Source organism: Leucopleurus acutus (assembly GCF_964270905.1).
Source record: "Leucopleurus acutus genome assembly, chromosome: 8".
Lineage (NCBI taxonomy): Eukaryota > Metazoa > Chordata > Mammalia > Artiodactyla > Delphinidae > Leucopleurus > Leucopleurus acutus.
Window position 1 is genome coordinate 29,803,943 of NC_139151.1, and position 20,249 is coordinate 29,824,191.

A 20,249-nucleotide genomic window follows, 5' to 3' on the forward strand; every position below is an offset into this window, starting at 1 on the left:
CTCTGAGCCTGTGTTTTCTCCATTTGGTAAAATGACTCTAATTATAACATCTTTGCAAAGTCATGTGAGGAATAATAATAGCAGAGTATACAACTCCTAGTGGGCCCTCAATAAATGCTAGCTATTATTATTACTTGAATACAGAACTCTGCACAGAACCAAGGTATTTCTGTGGACCTTGCTCTCTTCCTTGTAAGGCTCTTAGATAAGCATCAGTAATCTGGAGAGCCTCCTACAGAGTATCCAAATATTGTCATGTTTAAGTATCTGTATAATCAGTAAACTCATTAAAAGTTTACAAAATAATTGCCAAGTACTAAACTTTTCTATGATATATTTACCCAGAAATTTCTGGCACCCTTTTGCTTTTTGGACATTTCCTTTTTAAAGCTTATTTTTTAGATTTTAGCCACTCTTTATAACCCATATGATTTGTAAGTAACTAGGTTCCCTACTCATTCAGTTTGCCAGCAAGCATTAATAAAACCATATTATCATTTATAGTGTCACATGTGTCTATGAGGGCACACACATAAAATGTTTGAAGAAAATCTCAGCACAGGGACAAGGACCTTTTTGGTTGTTTATTCTCTTACTGCCACTGCAGCCTCTGATTTTCTCCTATAGTGGCTGTCTATCTTTGTGGATATCCTAAGCCCACTCTCATCATCAAAGTTATTCCTCCCATCTAGGCATATAATTCAAATGCACATTGATTAGGAAATCCATTTTGCAGTAGAAAACCATAGGTAACTTTTACTGTCTGGGTGGACAAATGTGCCTTTTCCACAACAGTCACTCTTGTTAAAGATGAATGGGTTTGCTTTGTAGTTCCTGTACCCATTTTTACCTGTGTAGCATTGGGAATCCTCTGCAGCATCCTTGTGCTCAGTGCCCCTATGGACTTAAGGAGGGAGCATACCCTTCCTAGAGCACACATTCATGCAGAAACTGCTGGGGCTGGAACATCTGGCTCATTAAGTGTCTACTTGCAAAGGACTGTGTTGAGTGCTACGTCCCATGAAATTTAACTAAAAACAACACATCATCATTGTTTTCTGACATTTCTATCAAGGTGGACATGACCTTCCTTTCCTTAGTGATCACCAATTGCAGAATCTTAGCCACTTCTGGTTTAGGTGATTCTGTTCTTAACCTTACTTCATTGATCTGTTTTACTCATTTCAAGGTTAATGTGAGGCATACCTACTGAGAGCTAGAGTCTGGACCTTGCTTCAAACACTTTTAACTCATTCAAGCTTAATGAATTTCTTGGCAGGAGAAGAGTATTGTTATTCCCATTTTATCTAATAAAAGAAAAAAATCCAGAAAGGTTCAGCGACAGCTATAAAGTAGAGAGCCATGACATGAACCTGGGTGTGTTGGCTGCAAAGTCAATGCTGTGGGGGAACCAATAATGAGTAAAGCTCAGAGACTCACAGTCTAATAAATGAGAGACAAGAGAAAGATCTCCTTGATTCTTATTCATTTCCTAGCCTGTTTTCTTATTTTTCATTGCATAGATGTACTTCATACATCCCCCTAGAGTTCAGAGAATTGCCTTATGATGGTGTCAGCTGCTTTCATGCCTAATCCAATGCCTTGCAGATATCCTTGCACTCACCCATTCATTTTCCAGCAAGTATTTGTCAAGTACCTACTATATGTCCAGTGACTGTAGGCAAGTCATTCAACTCTTCTGCATCTCAGTTTCCACATCTATCAAATGGGAATAGTAGTCTCTAAGATAACAGTTTGTTATGAGAATTCCATGAGGCTTGAGTAGGTGCTCAGTAAATTTCCATTCGCTCATTGCTTAACAATGTTTTTAAACCCTGACAATTAGGAATTGTCTGAGTGGGAACATTTTACTGTGATTTAGGTTAATTTCTATAAATACAAGTGGTAAATGTTTCCATTCTTCAGAAATTAAACCAGCAAATGGAGTCATGAGATTCATGATTTTAAGTTTAAAATACCCTGATATTCCCTCATTAAAAGTTATAAGATAATTGTTCTTTCCAGACTTATTTGCACTTGCAAATTGGGGTTGAAATGTGGAAACCATTTTCACAATTATGTGCTAATTTATAGAAGAGGGAATCTGAAAATCACAGTGAGGTTGTAATGTCCATAAAGAGGAACAGACTCCTCCTGGGAAATTTATGAACCCTGAAGAAGGCTGAGAGTCCCTAGTTGCTTGGTATAAAAATACTACAATTATTTATATATTCCCCTTACCGCCCACCCCTACATAAAGTGCCATAAATCTAGTGTTGTAACATCAAAGTCAAGTTTATAATAAAGCACTTTACATAACAGATTGTGGGACTACTCCCCATTTGGCAAAAGACATATTCCTGAGCACCTTGAGATGTGTATCGGAGAGCCAGCCTTCTGGATGGCATCCTTTACCCCATGTGGCACAGCTGCTAGAGCCCATGGGTCTTGGTGCCAATCTTCATGCATCACAGTTCATCCTTGATAGAGCTGGTTCTAGAACCCTAGTTTTTCAATTCTAACCCAACAACCATCAGTAGTTTGATTCATTTAAGTAGTAGTTACTGAGTACCTATTCCTTGCAAATGAAATCTGGATTGACTAGTGGTCTATAAATGGCCTGAACTTTTTCTAATTTTGACTTTAAGTTTATGGGTATCCCACAAAAGATAGATATTTAAGAAAAATCAGAAATGTTTGTCTTGGGGAGCTGTAGTGACTCCAGCTGTTTTTTATTGGATTTAGTTATTTCAAATATCCTGAAATGGCATGTGTGCTTAGACTACCAAAAAAAAAAAAATGTTGTAGTTTTTTCATCAGTATGCTGCTTCTAACTGTTGAAACCAAATGGTTTTAGGAGAGGTGGACTTAAATGACCTATATTTGGTCCTTCCACTAGGGGCAAAGCACTAGGAGAGGGGAGATAAAAAGATGATTAACTCTGCTTTCAAGGACCTTATGTTTTAGTGGACAAGAAACACCTAAATAAAGAAAAGGATAAAGCAAAGTCTACAAAGTCAGTGCTATAATAGAAAGCAGAGAATGTGTGGTGAGTATATAGTGAAGGGGTCAGAGGAGATGTAGGGTGAATGTGCCTCTTGACTTAGAAGATTAAAATGACATAGTGGACTGAGATGTCAGAGAAGGTAAACTAGAATGACAAAAGCATGGTTTTAAAAAAGGCATGGGGCTTCCCTGGTGGCGCAGTGGTTGAGAGTCCGCCTGCCGATGCAGGGGACACGGGTTTGTGCCCTAGTCCAGGAAGATCCCACATGCCGTGGAGCGGCTGGGCCCGTGAGCCATGGCAGCTGAGCCTGGGTGTCCGGAGCCTGTGCTCCGCAACGGGAGAGGCCACAACAGTGAGAGGCCCACGTACCGCAAAAAAAAATAATAAAAAATAAATAAATAAATAAATAGAAAAGGCATGGCCCTACTTCAAGCACTTGCTCTTCTATTGCCAAACCTGCACTGATATAGAGGCTGCTAGTGAGTGCCTGCTAAGAGAGTTCATAAAGAATTTTAGCCTGTAAAGGCTCAATTTGCTTGTATTAAAATGATTACTGGCTAGCTCCAAGAATATAGAGAAGTTTAACTGAACACTAGCAGATTCAGGAAGATAAAGAGAAAAAAGACTGGTGACACGCATAACAGGATAGACTGATGAAAGGCCAGCACAGTGAAAGCCAACCAATAAACTTGACACCAGAAGAGACTGACCCAAGGAAACCATCTTCCTATTGAACAAAACAAACTGTGAATCAAACATGCATGGGAAGGAAAAAAAAATTGTTTTCTTACATTCAGTGTGAGGACATTATTTTGTTTCACAATGAATTTTTGTATTCACAAAAAAATTGAAATGATTAATTTAGAAAAGGCTTTTAAATTTTTCTCATAAGCTGATCACCACCTATGCTGTGTTTGCCAAGCATGTGAAATATAATATTGGCTTTATCTGTCCTCTGGAAAGAATCTCTAGGGTTCTATCATTTGTTGCCCCCTGAAAACAATTGCTATCAGCCCATCCAACTCTTGACGTGGACCTCCGATTGGTTTTCATAACAAAGACTACAGGTAGGTAAGGGCAAGAAGGAATTCAAGGAGAGATGAGGACAAAGTGAAGATCATGAATTGAAGTCCTCATGAAAAGTCCTCTCATTTCAGGTGAAAAAATATGAAATTCATTGTATTTCTCAATACCAAAGAAAAAAGTACGTTCTGTGCAGTAGCCTGGTTTATTTGCAAGAACCCAGTGTACATTTCCAGTACAATCCGATAGATGAATGTGTGTGCCCAGGAGTACATGCTTGGGTATATGTAATTGACAGCATCTTGAAAGTGACAGGTCAGTGCCTAGCAACGCACCTAGGAAGCCAGGTCATTTGACAGCGAGTAGACCTCTAGACGGAAAGCTCCATCAGGGCTCATAGAATCTGCTCTTTGCACCCTCCTTCAACTCTTTAGACCTGGGCTCAGAAATGCAAGAGTAATGAAAAAGCCTGAATTCAGACTCTGGCTCTACCACTGACTAGGTATGTGGCTGTGGACATGTTCTTTTCCCTACCCTCTCAGAGCCTCAATTTTCTCAAGTGTAAAAGTGTAAAAGTAAGGGTAATGATAGTACGTAATTCCTAGCATTTATGGGGATTTCATGCAATTGTATATGTGAAGAACTTTTCATGCTACCTGATACTTAGGAATATAGATGGTCAATATAAAAAAGACCAGGCTGACTCTCCTTCCTCCCAAACCTGACCCTGAATGGATTAGAAACTGAACCAGTGAGTGCATTCACCAATGTACCATTGCTTTACACATCCCTTTCCTAGTGCTCAGATCCTAGAGCTCTTACCACAGCCCAGGTACCTCTGTGACTAGGCTGCACTTTCAGGCCAGAGCTGCAGAAAAAAGGGTGCTCCCTGAGGTTCTAGGCAGTGGCCCATATTCAATTACCATGTCCAGAGGAAGGCTCTGACAACAGTGGAGCCTTCTCAGCCTTTCCATCAGGTTGTCAGTACACAGCCCAAAGACGTAACTAATGTCAAAAATCCATGAGAAGGCAAGACTCAAATTCAAAAGGACGTAAAAAGAAGGATTATAACATTATGTACACCTGGGTGAAATAAGGGCAGCTAGGTGCAATTAATGAGCCTTTGAATGAAATTTGGAACGTCCTTGTTGCTCTGTAATATTCTGCTGTGGAGATTGAAGCGGGAATGGAAAGGGCAGCTCCCCTCTCTGAGTTTGTACTGTTTGGCCTGCCTCCCTCACACCAGAGCCTGCCTCCCTCACACCAGAGCCTCCCTTCGGACCAGAGCACTGGAAGTCTTAACTGCCACTCATTCCCTTGTCTGGCTCCCTGCTCTACTGCACTGCCTAGTCAGTCTTCTTTGACTGGAAATTCAACATCCCCTGCAGAAAGTCTGCAGTGGCACTTTGAAGTTATTTGCATCCACTCTGAAGAACCTTTTAGTTCTCATTCTAAATTGAGTGCCTTCGTGGTTTCAATCCCCTGATAAGCAGGGCAGCTGGATTCTACAGCAGTCATACTGGGTCACAGTTCTGAGTCACGTCAGTGAATTGATGCATAAAACTGAAAACATCGTAAATCTCTTCATGGCAGGTAGGAAACGGAAATAACCAGTGCTAGTCGGTAAAACAGTTATACAATGTGAAGAGTTTTGTTCCAAGATGAGTAAGGCATACATGCCTATCCTGATTTGTTGACAGCACTTTGGGGGTTAGCTGAATTCCCACAGGGAATCATATTGTAGTTTGGTTTGGACATATTCTGGAGATAAGGGTGTAGCCATTTACCACCCCAGTCCTAGCACAATGCCATACGGGAAAGCTTGATACAGTGCCAGGAAGGTCGATCTTCCTCCTTCAGCTATAAGGTTGCCTGCCATTCCCCCACTCTGCCTGATGTGGCAGAGACCATGAGGCAAAAGAGAGAATGACTTTGAGCCCAGTTTTCCTACTTAGTATTCACTTTGAGTGAGTAATACACATCTCAAAAGGGTGGGCGAAAAAAAAAGAGGGTGGGGAACAATGACAGGTAGTCCTATGTATCATATGCCTAGCAGAGGACTGGCTGAACTCAAGTACACTCAGTACTGTCACTTCCTTCCCATCCCTCTCTGCCTTCCACATGCCACAACCCCTTCCTGCTAATAGGTGTTAGACAAAATATATTCCCATCATCACAAGCAACAGCTTTGGCCCTCTGCATTAGCCCTGTCCATAGCCCAGTAATGCACAGCCAGCATCAGTATTTATCTCAAGGTGACACTTGTAATGGATGATTGGTGCACTTCTTAATCCATTTACATAATCCTTTCTGCTTTGCTTGCAGTTATTTTCAGGGCTTTAGCAGCAATAAAATGGTTCCTTTCCCAAGACAGAGTTCATTCACTTTAAATCTGGCTTGATTATAGCTAAACTTATGACATGTCTTTACAAAGGAAGGGGAAAAAAGCAATAAATTATGCACAGTAATTATTTAGCATTTATTCAGCCCCCACAGTGTCCTGGGCTCAGCATATAACAGTTGGGGGAAAATCCCTGCCCTTGAGAATCAAAGGCACTCACGGCAGAGCATTAGTCCAATTGCCATTTAATTCCTTATTCAAGGGGTCATTGACCGTATGGCCAGCCTTTTAGCTGACTTCATGGGGTTAAGTGGACTCTCCACCCACTCGTGCCTTCTTTTATTTCTGTTTCATTCAGATGCATTCTACTGACAGCATCCTTAGCCTTTGACCTCTACCCCAAAAGAGCACTCCTTACCGTTCCTCAAGCAGTTTTGGTTTAGGACTAAGACATTTAATGGGGCTAGAATCCAGAGTAAGCCTGATGATAACTGCCTAACGTTTGTGGGATTCCTTCTGTGGTGGCCTGGCTGGTGACACGGGAAATGCATTCAGAAATGGTGTGGAACCCGGAGGTGGCGGGGGGGGGGGGGGGAACAAAGGACTTTCTTATAACTGCATTCTTGTGAGAAGATAGTCATGTACATTCACCCGCCAGACAATTTGGATGCCAAATAGATGGGTGATTAGATGGATTTTGAGACCACAAATTAAAATGTAATTTATATACTACAATAATACAATTTTAACTCAAGTAAAATATTAATGACTAAAATTTGAAAATTTAGGGTGATGCTCTTAATTCATAGAAGTCCCAATAACCAACCCCCCCCCCCAGATAATCATTTACATAGAATAACGGCCAAAAGAGAGAAATAGAGGAGAAAGATCTGAAAAAAAAATTTTTTTTAATTATTGACCATTTGACTTTAAAGGAAAAAATTGAAGGAAAAATCAAAATGAATCAAGATGAATAAAATAACCAGCATTAATTAATTAATACCAGGCACACTGCATTCAATACTTCAAATATTGCTGTGAAATAAGTAAAGTTATACTATTTACATTTTATAGATGAAGAAGCAGAGGTTTGGAGCAGTCAAGTAACTTTCCAACTAAAAGGAGGCATAGCCATTATGTGAATGCAGCTGTAGCTTTACTGCAGAGCCCAAGCACTTAACCAGTATTCTATACTGCCATCTAGGACCCAATGCACAAATATCCATCATATTCACAACCCCCAAAAAACCATGTCCTTTGACATTTTAGTTGACCTCGGAGTTAAAATGAAGCCAAAACCTTTTTATTCCTCACATTTACTTGTAAAATTTCACTGCCAGGTGCATCGATTAGAGTAATTCTTCCTAACGTGTCCCTGATATAATTCAAATTGTATTTAAGTAATGGCTTACAGTCAGGAGTTATTTAGAATCAAGAAGATACACACACACACACACATTTTTTAAAGCAAAGACAATTATTTTAAATTGCTGAATGTTACATTTTCTTTCCTTGGAACTTTTTTTTTTTTTTTTGCATTGAAAAAGTGCAAGGAAAATTGAGCCAAGATATAGATTTAGCTAAGTTTTTGAAGGTTTTCTGTTTTCTGTTTCTGTTTTCTTTGCTGTTGTTGACTTTTTTTTTTTTTTTTTTGAAGGGCAGATAGGATCAAAAGAGAAATTAGATTTTCCATCTTTGGTGTTTGGGAGATCCCAAGGATAGATTCAAGCCCTGGGTTAAGGCTGTCCTCACAGAATCTTCCCAGCCTGTTCGCAAAAATGTGTGCCGAGTGTGTATGCCATAGTTGTGCACTTGCTTACACGATGCTGTGTTTCTTACAGTTGACCTGGACAGGCTCAATGATGACGTCAAGCGTTACAGTTGCACGCCCAGGAATTACTCGGTCAACTTGAGAGAGGAGCTGAAGGTGACCAATGTGGTCTTCTTTCCACGCTGCCTCCTCGTGCAACGCTGTGGGGGAAACTGTGGCTGTGGAACTGTCAGCTGGAAGTCCTGTACGTGCAATTCAGGGAAAACTGTGAAGAAGTATCACGAGGTATGCCGTTTCCAGATTTCTTTGTTGCAGTGCTGCATTTAGCCCTTTTCAGCTGCAAAAGTCTTGTAATCTCTAGGCTGCTGGGAAACAGGGCCATTGCGTTGGTTGTTCACGTTGCTCACTGCACAGGGGCACCTCCCACGGGGATGACTGGGAAATTGTACTCAAGCTAAATTTGCTAAGCTAGGTGCCCTGGGGAGAGTGTATCCTGAAGAAGGGTTTCCTTTTTCTAACCCTTATTCATAATATACTATGTGGGTTGACAACAGTCTTGTTAGTATACACAGTCAAATGTATGATGCAGTAATTTGAGAGCTTACTTGGCTTCCTTATAGAAATATGATGGGATTCATTTACAGTGTATGACTGCAAATCTAGGTTATGTTAAGAAAATGCTAAGAGCCAAACTTTAATTCAATCAAGTCATTGAAAAATGAAGCAAGGTAAAGATAGCAAAATATAAATTGTCAGAAAAGATACATTGTTGGAGACTTTTTCATTCTCTAAATATGGAAATATTTTTCTTCCAGAAGAACTAATTTTTCCTAAATATGACTGACTGCTCTGAGGAATCAGCTCTGAAATTATGCAAAAATAAACAAAAGTAAACCTAAAGATATAAGAGGAACAAAAATTTAAGGAGAGCAGTAAACTTTGATGATAATAACAAGGAATGCATGTAAGCCTTTACTGTGTACCAGACATCATTGTAAGCAATCATTAGCTCACTTGGCAGTTTCTCCACAATGCTGACAGGAGAGTGCTATTTTTATTCCCTTTTTATAGATGAGTAAACTGAGACCAGCAGTAGATTGACCAGCGTGACTTGGTCAGTAACTCACAGAGCCAGGACCTAAACTGATCAACTGTTTCTAAAATCTATATTCTTATCACTAGTAACACTGTGCTCTCTTTGTTAAGAATATATAGCACTTTATTGAAGATTAAAGAAACAGTGGACTTCAGGGGAGTTAGCACTGCTCTTGAAATTGACGGCAACCCTATTACTTCCTGATTTTGTGAGTCACTAAAGTTTAGAGATGCGGTTTTCATGTGCGTGAAATAGGACTAAGAAATTATATCCGATAATCCCGTACAGGATGGTTCTGGGGAATCACATAAAACGGTGCATATGAAGTGCCTTTTGTAAGATGTGAAACATCTTTTTGAAATATGTCTAAAATATAAACTAAAGGATTTCCCTGGTGGCACAGTGGTTAAGAATCCACCTGCCAATTCAGGGTACATGGGTTCAAGCCCTGGCTTGGGAAGATCCCACATGCCACGGAACAACTAAGCCCGTTCGCCACAACTACTGAGCCTGCACTCTGGAGCCTGTGAGCCACAACTACTGAGCCCACATGCCACAACTACTGAAGCCCACATGCCTAGAGCCCATGCTCCGCAACAAGAGAAGCCACTGCAGAGAGAAGCCTGCACACCGCAAAGAAGAGTAGCCCCGGCTCGCCTCAACTAGAGAAAGTCCATGCACAGCAACAAAGACCCAATGCAGACCAAAAAATATATATATATATGTATATATATATATATATATATATATATAAAATATGAAGCAAACACTATTGTTAGGAATTATTGTTTGAGTTGCTTTTCATCAGTATCCACCAAAACAAAGGAATAGATGGTGCTCCCTAAATAAAAATCTCCCGCTTTATACAACCATTTTGTTATCCTGAAAACAATAAAACAATAAGTTAGGAGGCAATTTCTGAGCTAAATGAAAAGGGATACGTCATAAACAGTATTTTCAACTTGGGAAATGCAGGAGGTCGGAGACCATAATAACTCTGCTTACCTCAGACAGACAGGGACACACGATTTTAGACCTGCATAGAGCTGGTTTTCTTAGTCACAAGAATTTCTTACTCCACCCCACAGTTTTCAAAGTAAAAAAAATATCTGTTCTCATATCCAGAGAATGCTGTTGACTGTGTTCATTGTGTTTTATTTTTGTATGACCTGATGAACTCTAGATTGGACTTTGTCCTTTGTGTCTAAGAACGTGAATTTTGTATTGTTGAGTCATACCCGGAGGACAAATGCAGAATTCAGTAATTTGGTTCAAGTTAAAATAAGCCAGGAAGTGACAAGATCTCTACGTAGCCTTAACTGTGAGGAAAAATATGTGAGTTCAGGCCTTTGATGCTTTATTTTCATCTTGACTCTCTGCTCAGATAGAAGTTGCAGTTTGATTTTTTAAATTGCTTATTGTAGAAACACAGAGTTAAACATACACCCAAAAGGACCCTCACCTCCCAGACAGTTAACTCTGAAGGAGTCTGAAGGGTCCTTTTCTTAAGTCTATTCTCGTCTCTGTACACAGTAGCTGTTACCTGTTAATTTCTGTTCACAATTAATATCTAGAAGGGGAAGCCCTTGATCTCTTTGTTCAGTCACATGAGTGGGTCTAAAATGTTGGCATATTTTTGAAACTGCTGTCTAAATCATGTCTTTGAAACATGTCATGATATTTTTACTTCTCAGAGTCTGCTGAGCTCTGTACAAAGTCACTCTGCTGAGTTCTGGACAAAGGGACAAAACAGCATACCTGTTTTGTCAGTAACTGCATACCTGGAACACACACAGCTGGCACACTTCCCCCAAACTCCTAAAATACCTTTGAAATGTGTCACAGTGACCACTCTGTCCAGTGCCCTGTGGAAAAGAGCAGGAGGCTTGTTCCATTTGCAGAAGTGGGGGTTGCTTGAGCTCAGTCTCATTAGGGAAGAATCCTTATCCTCTATTCTATTAGTTCTATGTCTGTATTCTTAACTCAGAGAAATGAGAAACTGGTTTCCCCAGCTCCTGGTTGTAACTGATGAAATGTGAAATGAGTTTTCATGAGAGATGAGCACCCTTAAGGGGGTGACTAGAACTTGTCACATAAGCAGGCCTGTATGACTCCACAGATATTTCAAAGCTCAACATTTAAGGAATAAAATCCAAGAAATTAAAAATGTATAATTATAAAATTACCAATAATTAGAAATTATAAATAGAAGTAAGTTAATATCATTGCTCTTTTCCCAGGTCATGCGACTTCTCCTGTAGGGCTCTGAGCATTTTTTCGCTGTGCAATAAAATGTTACCATCTTATTATTTCCTGTTCTCAAAACTTTGTAGGTATCCTGTTAAAGTATTTTTCCTTTTTCCTATTAACCTTTCTATGCTTCTTGGAATATGTAGGATATAAAAAAATACTTTTGGTAGTGATTCTTAAAAAAGGGAAAGTTCCAGAAAACATATTGTGTAGACAATTAGAGGATGCTATTATTTTAGTTATCTTTCCTTAATAATGTGTAATGAAGGGATATTTCCTAAAAATATGGTGACCTTTTAAATTAATATTTACTGGTTTATTTTTTTATCGTTTGGTCTCCTGGCTATATCCATTCAGTAAACAGCCAAAACCTTAGGAGGCAACAGAGAGAGAAAGATAGAAGTTAATTTTCTCTGTCCTTCCTCTCATGATTTCGTCACAATGCTGATATACCTGCACTATCTGGTAGAACTTTCTGCAGTGATAGGAATGTTCCATATCTGTACTATCCAATCTGGTAGTCACTAGCAACATGTGGTTATGGGGTATTTGAAATGTGTGTAATGCAAATGAGAAACTGAATTTTAAATTTTATTTAATTTTAACTAATTTAATGTAAATAGCTACACATGGCTAGGGGATACCATATTGAACAGCATAAGCCTAGACACATCTCTGTGTCTGGCATATTTACAACATCTAGAATCATTCCTGTTGCTTGAAAAAATGACTTTGGAGGATTCTTTTTATTTTAACTTTAAGTATACGAATTTTATATTAAAAATTTGCTACCCATTACAGTTTGAGTTAGAAGACGTAAGCAGATATTTATATATATGAAACAAAAGATTAACTAGAGGTAATAAAATGTTGAGCTTTAGACTTGAGATAAAAGAATGGTACTTTTAATTTTTACATGTTTTAAGCATCTATCATTGAAACAAATTTCGGTAAAGTTGCAAATTGAAACCAGTGAGACAGGAAAGCAATTTTTTTCAAAAGGTTTCTACTCTATGGCAAAGGCAATGAGTTTTGGGGTTATGATTATAACTAACCATAACAAAAGTCAAGAAAATCTCTTTTCTATTCTTTTTCTGGAAACAGCATTTCTAGAGCTTATATAGAGTCTCCCTGCTTCTTCCCCTTTCTCCCTCTTTGAGTGAGACCATGAGACAACGCTCTTGCAGGCCTTTCCTGTGTGTTCTTAGAAGAGACAAGACAATAGAGAAAAAAAATCACACAACTCAAGAGAGAAGATGTGGGCTCACATGGGAGGCCACCTAGGGCCAGCTACTTAAAACTCCCCAGGGCCTTGAGTTTGCTCACTTACTCCCCACGATAACCTACAATTTTGAGTTCCCAGACAGATCTGAAATTATATGATATCCATTCACCTACTCTCTAGATCTTATTTTACTGAAATTGTGTTAGGAATGTAAACAAATTGGTGGTTGAAGTGCTAAGTAAATGCAAACAAACAAAGATATATGATCTGGAACAGTTACTGTTTATAGAATGCTTATAAAAAAGTTTATTTGCTCTTCGGTAGTAATACCTGTGCTACTTATCTCTTGGGGATCCTGGTAGAATGAAAGCATCTGAAGACTGTAAAGCACTAGACAGATGTGGGTGGAATTTTCTGAGAATGTGGTTGGGCCTTCTCAGTTCTGACTCCCTTATGACCCAAATGACTCACTGGTGAAGTGATTCTCTAAGTACTATAAAGTGCATACATCCTTTCCCTTGGAGCTCTGGCTTCACATTAGGCCTTCCTGCCAAAGTTTAGCAAACCTGCCTTGGGGTATGATACTCCCCAGGTAGACAAAGACCTATCTGTGACATGAATGATAATCAATGCTAATGCAGTGCTTTGAAACTTGGTGGCCAGCTAGGCTTCCATTATGTTTTCTGCAATTGGTGGGCTGAACGTGTAGTCATTAACCCTCTAAAGTGCTGTCAAAATCATTTACCTGTTTAGTTCTCTGAAGGTAGAACTGTGGCTAAATACACCCCAAAGTGCTCACAGAAAATTTCAATTATAAGTAAATGTTCACTTACTTTTAGAGGTCAAGATTGCATTTTGAAAATTCATGAGCATTGTATAGACCCATAGTATAACCCCCGCTTTGGTCACCTTCATACTTAGCTTGTCAGCAAAACAGTGCTGAACTCTGTTATTTGTGTCTTTCTTATTGAGGACTATGTCTCAGCTTCCCTTGAAACTGTCACCTGCAAGATGAGCAATGACCCAGGTAGAAAATAATATGTTATCCCTTCTCAAAGTATTTTTGCTCTTAGTCACTTTGGGTTTCAGAAAAGTTGACTACCAGCCCTTAAAAATCTTAACATTTTTCATAAAGTCTATAAGCATGAAAGAAATCAAAATGGAAGCAAAAAATATGAAGCTTTTTTTTTTTTAAGATAAGAAACTATGTGTACTGAATGCTACCTGCTTTAGGAGTTGGGTAGAACCTTAAATAAACTCTTAATCATTCAGGTTTATACAATGCATGTGTCCTGAAATATGTACTTGTGTTCCTATGTCAGCCATTAATTTGAGAACTGTCAAGGCCTTAACAACCTTTTTTATATTCCCAGTAAACAAGAACTCAACTTGGTAGATAGCTTTTCTGCCTAGTATTGTTTTATTAGCGTAATAGCTTTTCGGGAATGATTCATTCAGTGGTTTATCGGCAACAAGGCGAGTAACTGTAGTTAAATATCTTTTGTGTTATGGTAATTTGCAAACTGAGAATCTTTGATTTTGTGTAGTGGTATGAAAGCTGCTGGCTCAGTCATTCTGCATTTAGTAAAAGTCAACTTTCCTTGGCTTCCTGTGGTTTTCCAGATGGTGGAGAAGGGCCAAGATTGCCATTTTCACCCATAGGTGATAAGAAATGGCTGGCTGCTCTTCCATGGATTTTTATTTCAGTGTGTGTGCTTGCAGCTGCAAATGAAAGCTCAGAAAATAGGAAAGCATTTTGTGATGGTACCTATTAGTGTGTCCTTTGGCAGCTGTAATTAATTCAATGGTTCCTTTCCTTTAAAGGTGACCAGATAACCCATAGACAGTTTGCTTTCTCAGATAAAGGCTTTTCATTTTTCTTTTAACTTTTCATGCTCTCTCAAATCAGCTTTGCTTTCTTCCTCCTTTCAATGCTGTATACCTGAACCTAAGACTATTACATGGTCTGAAAGCTTTGAACATCAGTGCTGTGATCAGCCAGTAAAGCAGTCCAATTTCCACTTTGTTCAAACAACGCTTTCCTGTCTTGTCTGGAAAAGTGTCTGCCAATTCATTTTTCTCCTCTTATCAGCAAAACACATATATACTGTGCTCACAAGGCTTAATATAAAACACAGGGAAAATCCCTGAACAATCAGGAGACCAGTTAGAAAAACTGGCCAGGCTCTGCTCTCATCCCAAAGCACACACTTTCATTTGTCGTCAAAAGAGGAAGCAAATCAACAGAGCACTGATTTTATAGATATCAGTCATGGCAACATATTAGGCTTTGATAATGGTCTTTTTTAAACAGAGAATATTTATCATATGCTCAGCTTCTTAGGAATCATTTTGTTACCCTGAATATTCCAACTCCCAAATCTGGTTTATAGGCTGGACAACAGTGACTAATATTAGAGAAATTCTTGGCAAAGTTGTAGGAACCCAACCCTTAACCCCTTCCAAGGCATTTTGACCAAATACGGCACAATAGGGCTTTCATATCTGTCATGGGCAGGGTATTTAATACCCCAAAATGCAATATACTCTTCATCCATTGCTTTGGTTACTTTTTTTTTCACAGAGACACAACAGCTTTTATTTTCTTTAGAGACCCAGCAGGAGAGCACATGGGAGCAGGGAAAGGCAAATGTCATTGCCATTCTGCTCTCGATACTTGAAATTTTATTTCACAATCGTGAAAGGCTTAAAAGTGATGCAAAGCATAGGCCACTTCATTTTGGCCTCTGCTTTATTTCTTGGCTTATTTTGTTTTGCCCCGTCTGTTTGTTGGAGGTTGGGGTAGAGGAGATGCAGGGAGGACACACCGTGAACATACATGCCCATACTTCTGCACTGGCAGCATCACCCACCACGTTCACCCAGGTACATTCTTTAGCAGCTACTGTGTTCCCGACATGCTGCTGACCTGCACAAACAAAATTTCAATTTCCAGGTAAGGGCACTAGTTAGGCCACATGGAGTCAAATACTGGTTACACCAGTCACTGGCTCTGTAACCTTAATCTCTCTCTTTCCTTATCTGGGAACAAAATTAGAAAAGTACCTATCTCATAGTATTGCAGTGACATCCAAAACATTTAATAATTGCAAAGTCACAACAGAGTGTGGCATCTAGTAAAAACTCAATAATGTTAGTGATTGTTTTTGCGATCCTTGTCCTCAAGGCACTTGTAATACAATTAATAGAGAGAAAGCATTATACGTCATGTGAACTTATGTGATACATAGTGTAAGTGCAGTAGAATTGCAGGTAAAAAAGATAAGTAGCTATCAAAACTGGCATCTGGACTACCTTTACTACAATCAAGTAGTTTTGAGTCTTTATGCCTCCCTCATGAACTCTCCTGGGGCATTCCTTCCCACCCAACCCACCCCAGTTTTGTATTCACAATATTCTTTTGAAGCTCTTCTACAAATGGGGCTCGGTATTTCACTCTGTGTTAGCAGAGTCCAGGCTCCTTAGCTTTATTGAACATTGAACAAATGACCTGCCCCACAGAACTCTTATGGAACAACAGGGCTAAATGCTAAAGTAAAGGGGACACGTGAGGACTGAGGACTCTAGGCCTAGTGTCCTAATAGATGGTTTTGGTTTGTTTATGACTTGAAACAGGTAATGTGAGGATGAGAAAATTGCTGGGAAGACAATCCATAGTAAAAATTTGTGGGGATGCCATGAAAAGTTATACAGCCTTGAAAGCATCTAATCTTCATCTAGGACCAATGTATACCAAGCATCAGATCCCCATTTCAGTACACATGTGTGCCTGACACAGCTTTGAGACACAAAAGGAAATCGTAACCACATTGGAGAGGTGTTGGGTCCTTGGGTTCGAGTGTGCTAGAAGCCTAGAGGACAAAAGCCCTGCTCCAGCTCCAGGCTGCCAGAAGACTCTGGCCCCTGGCCTCCTTTGGAATCTCAGTTCTCCTGCCTATAAATTGTGAATAAAGATACCTTCTCTACTGTGTGACAAGGTTTGCCTGAGGGCAAACGAAATAGTGCATCTGTGCAAATTCTTTGAAAACCATAAAATGCTACATAATACGTGTAGCATGTGGTGTCATGCAGAGTTTAGAGTCTAAAAGGGAAAGTAGAACAAAATCAAAAATAAAGGCTAACAGGAGCTTCAGAATATAAAACAAGAAGCAATTAAACTGACTGTGGAGTGTATAGAAAACCAGTATTTGTGCATATGATGGCAAATATTGACTTCAGTGAAGGCCACACTAGGGAAGAAGAGTTAGCTCCTATTTAAACTTAATAATTCAAAAAATTACATTTAAACCTATTAATGTAAAAAATTAAGGATATACTTTATTAATTCAAGAAATGTCATACTGTTATACAGGTATCAATGTACAAAGATCTTAGTGGAGCATGATCTGTTTCGAATTGTAATAGGTATTATATCTTAACAAATATGTAAGAACATACACACATTTTCAGTTATTTATGGCCACTAATGACCTTCGTCAGGGCAAAATGTTTTACATCAAGCAAACATTTAGCAATACCAGCATATTATGTTCATGACTTTATTTGTTGTCCTGTCTAAAGAGATAATAATATGCTCAGTATTATATTTATCCATAACACATGCTTTGGTTAGAAGAATCCTTATGATAATATTTGGGACAGCACTTGGCACAAAGCAGCCCCTTAGAAAGCTCTCAGTAAATACCTGCTCAGACACTTGAAGTCATCGTGGTACTGCAGGTAGGTAATGCAGGAGGCATTACTCTATGATCAGTGAACTCCATTACTTTAAGGTGTTGATGATTGTCTGTAAAAATATTTATATGTGTGCAATCTAAGAGCAAGCATATAGCTTTCATTGGATCCTCAAAGGCTTAAGAACCAGTTGTCATAAAGAGAATAAGTGGTATGTAGTTGAGTTATACTCCAGGTGCTTTCTAACAGGAAATGCTTTTTGTCCTAGGTGTTAAAGTTTGAGCCTGGCCATTTCAAGAGGAGGGGCAGAGCGAAGCACATGGCTCTCGTTGACATCCAGTTAGATCACCATGAGCGGTGCGACTGTATCTGCAGCTCAAGACCACCTCGATAAAAGAATGTGCACATACTTACATTAAGCATGAAAGAACCTTTATTTTAAGGAGGGTGTGGTAAGGGACCTCTTTCCCACCAGCAACCGAACTTACTATTAGCTTGCAAAGCAATGAATACAAGTGGCTGCTGAGTTTCAACCTAGCTTTGTTAGTGCCATGAGTAGAAAGGTGTATCATCAATCTCTATATCCAAGAATATAGGATTGCATTTAATAATAGTGTCTGAGGATATATATGTATATATATCCATGTCTCTGTGTAAATAGATCATATGGTTTATTCAGTATATATAACCAGGTACACCAGAGCTTACATATGGTTTAATTACCTAGACCCTTAAAATCTGACAAAATAAGGGACATAGTAAATACATGGAACATGTCTTTGAAGATTTGGAAGATGAATTTGTTTAAGTTTGGAATCACAAAACAATTTTGGATCTTGCTCTTTTAAAGAAAGCACCATGTATATTAAAAACCAATAAACGAGATTTTCTTATGCATATATCTTAATTATAAAAAAAGAAAAACTATGGCTTCTGGGAAAAGCACATTCCTAACCATTTTTCTCACGAGATGTACTACATACTTGGCTATATAGACAATAATTACCTGTCTCCAAAAGCATGTCATAATAATATAAGTGCTTTAGAAATAAAGCCATTAAGGCTTCTTTTTATGTGTCTTGCTGACACATGCAAATTCATTAACACCTATCTCCAAAAAATTCTCACAAGGTTTATTATTATAGTTCTATAAGAGACAATTTATAAGCTATAGCAGAATTGTTTCTTTTCAAAAACCTCTCCACGGAAGTAACTCCTTTGGAGAATGGCATGAGGACTCTGCATGAGCCTTTCAAAATAGTGTTCATTGAAAAATGTGGGCAGTTGAAAGTCAAAAAAGTGAGCATTGAAATATTAACATAACTGGGAATCAGATGGAATATTTGAATGGAATCCATATTTAATAATGGATACATACTCTCCAAATTATGCCAGTTAATTTTACGTATCTTGCTTTTGTGTTTCTGTCTCTTCAATATACAGACATGGATTTACAATGACATTTTATATTTGGCAAGCCATTATGGACTATTTATAGCCTAGAAGCTTTTGTGTATTAAAACAACCCAGTTTTATTGATGTAGCTTCCTAATCATGTACTCACTCACCATTCAATTCAGATGAATTCCTGTTTCTGAACTAAGTGAAATTAGATCTGGGGTCTCTGGTTCTTTCCAAATCTATGGAGCTTGTTCTATGAAGCCACACTGGAAATTGTGGGTGCACAAGTTCGGCCCTGCTCTACAATAGGAAGCAGTCTTTGCACTAGGGGTTATTATTGGTACTTAGAGTAATTTTTCCTCCCTGGCTCCTTAATGTCTGTTAAGACCTCAGAGACTGACTCCAGGCATAAGAAGTGATTTATCATTCTCCAAAGCAAGTCTCTTAAGAGAGTGACACTGAAATCAAGATAGCTCAGGGGCTGCTCAGAGAGAATGACAATTTTCTTCTCACCTTGAAAGAAAATAGGAGAGCCAGTTTCTTCCCTGAGTCCAGGGCCCTACTAACTACAGCCAAGTTGAGTGACGGCTATGTGACTGGGGCTCATTAAGTCCCAGTGTCAGAGGAGTGGCCTAAATATACTTGGATTTCTGAGCGTGGTGCTTTCAGGACCAAGTTCTCAACCATCCTTAGGAGCTCATTTCTGCTCAGCTCTTTGAAAGGCCAATGCTTATTGAAGATGTTCCTTCAAAAATTCCCTGAAAGCGACCAGTGTTTTTACCTCGGGGGATGACTGGTAAAAATACTCTATTGCTGAGTTGCCCGAAATCCCAGATCACAATCAGAAATAGCTGAGGCAGACCCTCTAGTAATCAGGAACCGCTCTTCCCCTTCATGCCTCTTACAAGTTTCCAATGAAAACATAGCCTTCCTGTACCAAAACCCAAATTTGTGTTATATCACTCTAGCTTGTTCAGCCGTGAGTTTGAAGAATTAGAGTGTTCTACCCAGTTTTCAATAAACCTTCCAGGTTGCAATAACCAGGATGGTTTTCAGTTAAAGCCCCATTTGTACTTTTTATTTATTAGCTGAAATGTAAGCAGGCATATTCACTCACGTCTTTTTTTCTTTCCTGAGTGTTTTATTAAAACTTCTCCCTTGGTTATCTGTTATCTATTGCACTTCTAAAATGTAGCCAATAAATCTGTTTCACTGCCATCAAAGGGATAAAAAGCTCACCGTACAAATTACATTTCAAGATAAATCCTAATAAATCCTCATTTCTGCATGGCTCACACACCTGGAATAATGCCTTCTGTTCAATATGTTCTTATAGGGCAGAGCACTTTTGTAAGTAGAATTTTTCATGTTTTTTGTCATATCAGTAACATGCAGCTTTTTCGTCTTGTAGCATTTTCTATAACAAATGTAATATGCCTC

General features: G+C 38.9%; 1 protein-coding gene across 2 annotated transcripts in view; it reads left to right on the top strand.

Moving 5' to 3' along the window:
* Positions 1-18,087, top strand: part of PDGFD (platelet derived growth factor D) — a gene marked incomplete at its 5' end in the record, with an annotated part of 240,882 nt that extends 222,795 nt beyond the window's left edge. For both annotated transcript variants that reach the window (XM_082844745.1, XM_082844746.1), the window contains 2 exons: positions 8,213-8,427; positions 17,677-18,087. In XM_082844745.1, coding sequence (XP_082700871.1) covers positions 8,213-8,427; positions 17,677-17,802 — 341 coding nt within the window. In that variant the 3' untranslated portion in view covers positions 17,803-18,087. The remainder of the gene's footprint in view (positions 1-8,212; positions 8,428-17,676) is intronic.
* Between the last annotated feature and the right edge of the window lie 2,162 nt (positions 18,088-20,249).